At 33.7% G+C, this 9440-nt stretch overlaps 1 protein-coding gene across 9 annotated transcripts in view; it reads right to left on the reverse strand.

Annotated features, from left to right (window-relative positions):
* Positions 1-9440, reverse strand: part of MYNN (myoneurin) — a 27722-nt gene that overhangs the window by 8526 nt on the left and 9756 nt on the right. For 7 of the 9 annotated variants that reach the window (XM_073232104.1, XM_073232108.1, XM_073232110.1 and 4 more), the window contains 3 exons: positions 9238-9324; positions 7261-7581; positions 1007-5653 (listed from right to left, as the gene is read on the reverse strand). In XM_073232104.1, coding sequence (XP_073088205.1) covers positions 7319-7581; positions 9238-9324 — 350 coding nt within the window. In that variant the 3' untranslated portion in view covers positions 1007-5653; positions 7261-7318. Of the gene's footprint in view, positions 1-1006; positions 5654-5946; positions 7582-9237; positions 9325-9440 lie in introns of those variants that run through there. The other 2 variants (XM_073232105.1, XM_073232107.1) reach the window with 2 other exon arrangements.

Consider the following 9440-nt stretch of genomic DNA (forward strand, 5'->3'; position numbering starts at 1 on the left):
AGACTAAAACACCACCTGTCTCTCAATGTGGAGAGTGAAGAAGCAGAATAAAGGTGGTGGTCAACTTTACAGTTGTCAAAGTACTGGGCTTTACATAGCATATTGTGAATTCCTTAAATCACAGCTGTATTTATTCTAGAAATAAATATTACAAAAAGAAGTCACATCTGCATAAGGGTATTATTTTGGTAGATTAAACAATAAAGATAAATATCCCCTACTTACTATATAATTTTTCAAGTTTAACAGGTCTTTCCTTATATTCAGCACCTTATGCCATTTTTCCCTATTCCCTGGGGTGTGGGGTAGGCACAGACGGTTGTAATGGTAATGGAAACATCTAATTGGTATGAGGCATTATTTTCACTTAATGATAAAGAGTCATTGAGCCAGAAAAGACCAAATGCCTTACACCAAATCCATTCTTGTGATTTCAGAGATGAATTTGTATCATCTAGGACAGATGGTTGCTTCAGATTGAGTATGTGCTGAGAAACAAAATCTTAACATATCTGGAATTGAATATATAGTTCATGTATTTGATAGTTACAAAATGTGTGAAACAGACTTCAAACTTGTTTTTTCTTTCAATAAATACTGTTTATGTTATACTGGACAAAATTACCACAATCTGGTGATAGAATTTTAGAAATATGACCTTCTACCAGTGCAGAAAACACTTACTGAAGATTTGCTTAGGCAATGTGTACAATTAAATCGACTAAACTATACTGTATAGGCTGCAGGATTCTACAAATGACTTTATGTATCCTGACACTTGTTACTGATTGGTATTACCTAGTTATTTACCAAACCTTACTTGGTATGTTCTCTATATGTTTCCATTATAAGATCTGTCCTTTGTTGATATGAAGACCAGCTGTTTTACAAAGCTTCTTTTGTATCATTACATGCTGCATACATCTAGAACTAAATATCTGTATCTAGAAAAGCTGTGTCCCAGGAAAGTCAAGTGTCTCCATATTGTTAAAAATGCAATAGGAAATAAACAGAACTCTTTGTCTTTTAATCAAATTTGAAAAATCGCAGAATTCAATGGATGCAATAAAACCACAGTACAGGAAAAACTGAACATTTTAAACTGTCATTACATTTGAAAAACATTAGGCTGGTGAGGAAATGCTACTACTAGCAATTAGAGATCCAATAAACTCAGACTTGAATAACAATTAGTATGACAAACTTCTTATACTTGAATGTCCAGAAAGTAAGATAGTTAAGCCAGTAGTCTTGAAAGTATGAAGCATCAATCACCTGGGGCAAGTGTTAAAAATACAGAGTCTTAAGAGTCAGACCTACTGAATCAAAACTTCTGAGGCTAGTTTGGGGAATCTGCATTTTACAATCAAGGTCATCTTTAATCTCATTTAAGTTTTAAGAGTCAGTGCTCTGGTTTTTTGCTCTTCAAATTAGTTTAAGATATAAGTATATATCCTTCTTTTAAATACACAATCCTTCTTTTAAATATCACAAAGCTAATTCATGTTTTAACCATGACCCAGATAAAGATAGTAAATGACACAAGCTTTCCAGAAACTCCTCCAACCCTCTTCAAATAGACTACTATCCTGATTTCTAACATCAGAATAGTTTAGCCTGTTTTTTTAATTTTATGTAATGGAGGTATACACTCTTTTTCTATCTGACTTCCTTTTCATACTAATATGATTCCTTCATGTTGTTCAGTATAGCAGTAGTCCATTCATCTTTTATTGCTTTGAAGTAGTCCATAATATGCTGGGTAGAAGAGTCTACAGGATTCTGGAAAGAGAGCCCCTCAAGCTAGGTCACAGCCACACCAAACCTTAGCAATGAGGTGTGCTTTCCCATGCTGCTCTCTGTTGCTGTGTGCTACGGAAGGAACCCACAAGTTTCTATATTCTCCCAAGTGGAGACTCAGAAGGTAGCTGAGTAGAAAGCAAGAAGGCTTACCTTGAGCCTGCAGAGGGGTGGCATGTGTTACACTTGCAGCCTTACCTACACTGGACTGCTTGAGACAAGAGTTGTGTGTCTCAGTTCTTCAAACTCAAAAGAAGTAAGGTGAGACCATTTCAGCCCAAAACTACTGGGCTCTAACCAGCTAGGAAGAACCTGATCACCTATCTTACAAGCTGTTGCCAGTGCATCAGAGGCCAGTCGGATACCCAGAGAAGGGAAGAGGTGAAGACACTGTCTTCCCCAATTCTGTTTTATTCATATATCTGAATACCATTTTAGGGAGAAGACAAAGGGCACAAATAAGACAGCAATTTCCCAAAAGTAAAAGCATTACCTTAAGATACATAAATTCTATCCCCTTTACATCACACTATGCTTTAAACTGGGTAGGACTAAGTGTTGTCCAGACTTCCCTCAAGAATTCAAGAGGAAGAACATGAAAGTTCTATAGGAAAATTCTACTTCCTTTGCACATCTGAACTGTCATGAGTAAATCTGCAACCATATGTTATATAAGTTTCCTTCCATTTTCCTCTTGGCAATCATTTTTTTAAGATCTAGTTCAAACGCAGCCTCATTATTATAGTGTCGCAGATTTATGCTCATCATTTTAGTGTTTCAAATTAAAGTAAAAAAAGCATAAAACTGGTTTATACTTTCTGGATATTTTGATAAAATTAATCATCTCTGGTCTATATGCTCTGCTTTTCAAACTAAACACTACTATCTATTATGTCTTCATTTAATACTCAAACCTTATCTACCTGGCTTGTACTTCTACAGTTATTACCACAGCTTTCTCCAAGGATCACCATGCTCCAATCACCCAACCCAGTGCTGTCTTTATTTTGCACTTATTTAATTTTCTCTGTACTACGTAACCAGTACACAGGCACTTTTCTCTCTGTGTAATCTGTATGTAACACCCTGATTTTCTTTCTGTTATCACTGCCCATCTCCTTTTCTGTCTTTTTATACTTTAAATGAATTTATGCTAGGATTTTATCCTCACCTTTTATTCTGTAAATGCTAAATTCCATGGCTGCCTTAATCATTTTAATCACAATAATTATTAGCTTTATGCTATAGAATCTATATCTCTAGCTTTAACCTCTCCTAGATCTCAGGCCCCATTTCCATCTACTGCTAGACATTTTCACATGGGTATCTCACCGCCGATCAAATTCAATGCACCCAAAACAAAGTGGTCTTTTCCACAAATCTCATCTTCCCTATCTCAGTTAAAAGCACCACCACCTTCTCAATCACTAAGGATCAAACTTAGGTGTTAAAGTGGGGCTGTCTAACTGCAAGAAACAGAAACTGACTCAAGCCTGTTTAAGAAAAAAATGGAATTTACTGTAGGAATATATAATCACTGGTATCCAGGGATAAAGAAATGAAACATAGCTGTGCCAACTCCAGAATGGCACTGCAAAGCTAGAAACCCAAGCGACACCTGTCTTGTAGGGCCTCAGTTGCATGGTTCTGCAAACCTACTGCACCCTTGCTTTGGTCTATAGATCAGGTTTCTCTGCTCATAATTTCCTTCAGACTTTGGCTTGCTTCACTGACTCTTGGCCAGTTCAATGACCTTTTCATTTGCGTATCTACCAAAATACCTAATAGCCTCTGAATTTCATAGCTCAAATTTTTGAGACAGAATCTAAGCAGATCAGTCTGACCTAAGAATTCATTCTCCCTGGTAAGGTGAGGATGGCCAGCTGTAGTTACAAGTTTGGAATCATGTATCACAAATGTGGCTGTTGAATCCCTGCCCTTCATCAGTCAACTATGCTGGGTGTGTGAGATCATGGGTTATAAACTTGGGTATCAAATCCTACTCCTTCAGCACAGACTACTTCAAGTGGGAGGGTGTAGGCACAGTGTTGGACATCTTTGACTCTCATCATCTCCCCATTTCACATCTCCTCTCCATTCTGCCGATCTCAGTCAGCTGTGTGAAAATTCCTCTCAACAGTCACCTCTTCATGTTTGCCTACCTAGGGAAGCAATGTCCTTTCTTTGTCCATCCAATTCCTGATGACTGCTCTTGCCTCCTCACACTATAGCACTGGATGATCTGCCTTGTTTTATTGCTAGTTAAATTCAGGCTTGTCTTTCCCATTTGACTGTAAACTTAAGGGTGGAGTTTACCTTGTTTATCATTGTACCTTTACATATTCTGATTTCAACAAATTCTCCAGCATTTGAAATACTGGCTGGATATTTTAATCCAAATATCTGTCCACATCCATTGTGTTTATTTCAGTATGTTCTTTAAATTAAATACTCTATTTCTGAATGGTCACTATGTTCACATGATAATTAATTCCTTAAGCAAATACATTAAATGGCTTTCTTGAATGAATGGGGACAGAGGTTGCAGAGGAAAGAAGAGCACACCATACCATTGTCTCAAAAAATTAATGCTCCAATAATTAAATCTCAATATTGTTCATAATAATGAGTAAAAATGGAGAATTTATAGAAACTATTAAAATACAATTTCTTTTTACTTGGTGCTATTTCTAGCGAAGTTCTAAAGACTCAAAATCTCTGAGTAAAGACATAGTTATTTCAAGAGCTTCATTTTTAAGCACTTCCCAAAGGAAGACACCAGGAATTGTTTAGGATAATAGTTCTCAATGTTTGGTATACATTAAAATAACTATGGGGCTTTTCCAGTATATATATATATATATATATATATGTCCCAGAGATTTATTCAGTAGGCCTAAAGTTCCGTGAAGCTTGGATACCATTATTTTTAAAATATGTTTCTGCTAGGCATCAATGTTAGAACTATTATTTTAGGACATTTTTAAAAAAAGAGTACATGTACATTGTCTTTATATAAGTACATCTCAAGTGTTATCATTTCCACAATTTCTATAGAACTGAAACATAAAGTGTTGGAACAGGGACTGATCAAACCTTTTCTTTTGAAAAAAATAAAATTCTCTAAAATTTGCTATCAAAATCATCCTATGAAATTAAACATAAAACAAAAATACTACTTAAAAACAGCAAAAAGTCATTTGTATATAATCTATGTTTCTTTTTAAAAAGTCTAAAATCTAATAATACAAGAGGCGTAATCTAATACAAATAGAAAATTAATTTAGAAAATGTTTCTAAGATCTTCAACATCCTAAACAGACTTTAAAAAAACTTAATTATACTTAAGTAATTAAGAATGTCTCTCCAGAATACTGCATTGTAACAAGTACATTTGAAGATGGACTTAACTAAAACGTTACTGTTAGAATACCAGATACAACTAAAATATATGTATATTATGACAAAGATTAGTATAATGAGAAATGTCTTTCTGGTAGAGCATCATGCCATGTCAATTTAAAATAAAATTATTTTAGCTAAAAAGCAGATAATGTGATGAAGAAAAGCACTGTAAATCAACCTTATCCACTCCAATCCAATACTAAAAATAAATTTGCAAGCTAATCTATGCAAAGGTAAAATGCTAATTACCATCATAGTAGAGGAAATTTGGTAACTACTGCACTTATAGAATTAGGACATCACTGTAGCAGTTTTCAAAAAGAAATTTTGTTCACTAGATGCTTGGATTAATGAAGATGTGATTTAAATATAACCTCTCCATTTCAGCAGACTTCTTACAGAGGTTGACTCTTAATTTTCTTTAATTTCTTCACATTCCAATAAACTCCTATTGAATTTAAGCCAGAATAGATTAGTTGAACGTTTCATAACTTTATAGTATTTAAACCCAGTATATTACGTTAATACACAAGCATAATTAGGTTTCTTAGATAAATAATTAAATACTAAGGTTGGTGAACATTATACAAAGGCAATATTCAAACTCTATTCAATTAAGTCAGTCCCACTGGTGGCAATTCATAGTGAAAATGCTGAGTGTGCTGTGAAAAGGTGACAATCTTTACAGTTGTCTAATTGGTTCCTGTAAGTAGGACCCCAGAGAAAATACAAGTAAAGAAATCAATAACACTAGAAAATATGGTAATTTTATTACAGATGTAGTTTAAAACCAGAAAACAAATAAGCCACAACTAATGCATGGCAGAAATAAGAACTAATAACTTCATGGTGTTTAGTCAGCAGTATAGGAACTGACTTTGTGGAACTGATAATTTAATGTCCAAAGATCAGGCAGTAAAATAAATGATTATGTGGGAAGAGTGGAATGGGGAAGAGTGATGGTAAACATCAAAGAATTCTGAATTTCCTACATTCATTAGGAAGGGGAAGGACTACTATGAAACTATGTCAACAGCCTCATATTGTGGTTTAATTTATAAAAATTTTAAACTGAAAAATAAAATGTTTAATAAGCTGGCTTTCTGATAACTCAAATGTTTACTTATAATTGAACTTAATTTCTTAACTCTTTATATAATACGATGTATCAAATTCAGAAGCCAAGTGATTTATAGTATGCATTAAGTTTATATTTAGAAAATTTCTTCTAGACTTTAGTATTTTAAAAAGTGCATAACAGGTATAAGAGCTTAGGAAAAATTTTCAAAATTCGGTATATCTGCTCATCTCCAGTAATCTAGAAACCTTTTAAAATAACCTGAATCAATCAAATTTTGAAACGGTGTTTTAACAAAGATAAAAACACTAAATATTTATTTAAAATTCATTTTGAGATTATAATCTCAGATAACTCATAAGTACTGACCATTGGTTTCCTCCAGAATACTGAATTCTAAATAAACAAAAATTTACATGCAGTTTTCTATCTTTTAAGAGAAATACTTCTTTTTACTCCATTAGAAAAGTTACCTCCAGTGAAATATATTGATAGAGAAATAGCACAATTCTCACTCAGTACCTAAATTTTCTTAGGCAGAAATATAAATTTTATTTTTTTCCTCCAAAATTTATGTATTAGTCTATGGGGATTAGTAACAGCAACACTGTTGGGCTGATACTATCATATTTTGCTTAAATTTCGAGGGGAAGAAATTAAAAAATACCACAGGTGAGAACTGAATCACAGAAACTGACAAATTCTACTTTAGTAAATGAAAGACAATTCTAAACTGCATGATAAAATGAAGTTAAGGCAGCTCTAAAAGAAAATAAAAGTTATCCACCCAAAATAGCATCACTATAGTATAATTTACTTCTTAAAACACTGTGTGTATAATCTAGACATACAAAGCAAAAATCAAAACAAGCATTGCACAGTTATGATGCAGCATCAGGTGCTTTTACTTCAGTGAATGAAAAATAATGGTCACAACTCAAATGAATGGTAATTTAATATGAATATATGCACCTTACCATAGATGTTTATGTTTACTACCAGAGACGTCTTAGCAATTCCATATTCCTCACAAAATCAGTATAATTGCTGTAAAAAAATCAATTGTGGTTCTGAATACCCATTCACAGTTGACCTCAACAATGCATCTGATGTAGGAGACTGATTATCGGTGACAGGCAGGAGCATGTGGTGGTCCTCAGTCCCAAGTGGAAGAGCTAGTGGTAAAGTCATATCAGAAGGCTTCACATCCAAAGTTTCTGATAAAGGACTTTTTTGTATGGAATCTTGTTCATTTAAGGGATGATCCTCTATACTAGAATCTAGAATTTTATCTGCACCTGAAATGGAAGGGAAAAAATTTACACTATCTTTACAAACAAAACAAAAACCCTGAGGTAAACTAAATCTACTTCTTATTCTAAGAACTTGCATTCCAAACTCCACACCTTTACTTCTGCTGTTTCTCTTTTGCTTATTTGCTGTCCTCATTATCTAATCAAACCTTCTATGGCCCTAAAGACTACATTCAAACACCAATTCCATTATAAAAATGAATTTAGACCAGGGTGAGCTGTTTCTTACCTATCTTATTACTCATTTGTCAATTCTTCATATACTGCCTTATGGCATCTATCTCTCATAGCTATTTTTCTACTTAGGTATGCCTTAATTCCTCAAGTAAACTATAAATGTCAATTTATACTTCTCTAATTCTTTCAAAGTACCTAACAGTAGTAACACAAAGTGAACACTATTTGTTCACTGAATGTACTAATGAGTAGTTCATACTATTCTGTGAGTTGAAGTTCAGAGACATGGTACTTTCATATATATGGTTTCAAAAGAAATTCTGCTCAAGGGAGTAATAATCACACTGAGTAAAGAGACTTCTGCCTTCAAATCTTCTACTAGCTTGACAATGATCTTGTCACTCCAAAATATTGACATAATTTCAATCTCTCTATCCTCACTAGATAAAACTGGGTATTTGCTTTAGAAAAATTGTAATTCTCTCTGTTCTTGCCAGACTCCTCTCTCCAGTTCAGCCAGCCAAGAATACAGCCTGTACTTTCTTGTCCAGTGACTCTCTTCACAATGCTCTCTGCCTTTCCCACCTCCATCCTCTGAGCTACTCTTGTTCTTTCAAGTTCCTGAGAATGAAGCCCATCCAACATGCATCTCAGGACTTAATCTCTTCTTCAGCACTTTTGTGCCTCTGTTATAGCTTACATTTCATTTTGTAATCACAGTTATTTATTTAGATTTCTGATCTCCCACACCAGATTGTAGGCTCTTTGAGGACTATGTCTTGTTCAACTTCATATACCCTCAACAGTTACGTATGCATTAGAGCTACTTAATGTTTGTTGAATTATATATAACTCACTGTAGTTTTCAGGTGTTACTAATGTAATCTCTTTGATGTTTATGTTTACTATCAAAAACTTGCTACCATCTCTACATATTGAGGGAGCCCAATGTTTTGTTTCTGATCATGACAAAATGGCATGTATGGTGAAACTTTTTAAAGGATTCATTTTAAGCGACAGATTTAAAATCTTGTAGTACGGTCTTCCATTTTTATATAACAATTTGGTGCCACCCACTTCTTTATCTCTTTTCATGTACTTGTGGATTAGTGTTCATGATGCCCCTTTCTTCACATAACTACTATAAATCCCAGGTAACCCAGGCTCTAGCATGGGGAACAGTTAGAGTTTGCTTATGTATTCCATCATTCTTGAAGTTATTAATAAATCAGGTTTTTAAAGGAGGACATATTACCAGTACTGTTTATGAGATCAATATAAAAAGAAATTTAGAATGAACTTTTCTAAAAATTACAAAGCTACCTTCTTCATATGTGTATATCTAGTTTTTAAAAATATGTATCTAATTTAAACTGTTACAATGTGGATCACAGTATTAAAAAGAATAGTACCATTATCTACCAATGAGAAAGCACCAAAGTTTTAAATAAGACAAGCAGTTACCTGAATGGACTTTGGTTTTGTGCTTTTTTAAATTCTTAATATCTGTGTAAGAATTTCCACATAATTCACAGATAAATGGTCTTTCTCCTGAAAAACAAGTTAAAAGCTTAAAACCTCAATATTTTAGAAGCTCAGACAAAAATATCAATGTTTATTAATACAAAATGAATATCATTATATTAGTTTCAAATTGCCATTTTAAT

This window comes from Manis javanica, chromosome 3, assembly GCF_040802235.1.
Source record: "Manis javanica isolate MJ-LG chromosome 3, MJ_LKY, whole genome shotgun sequence".
NCBI lineage: Eukaryota > Metazoa > Chordata > Mammalia > Pholidota > Manidae > Manis > Manis javanica.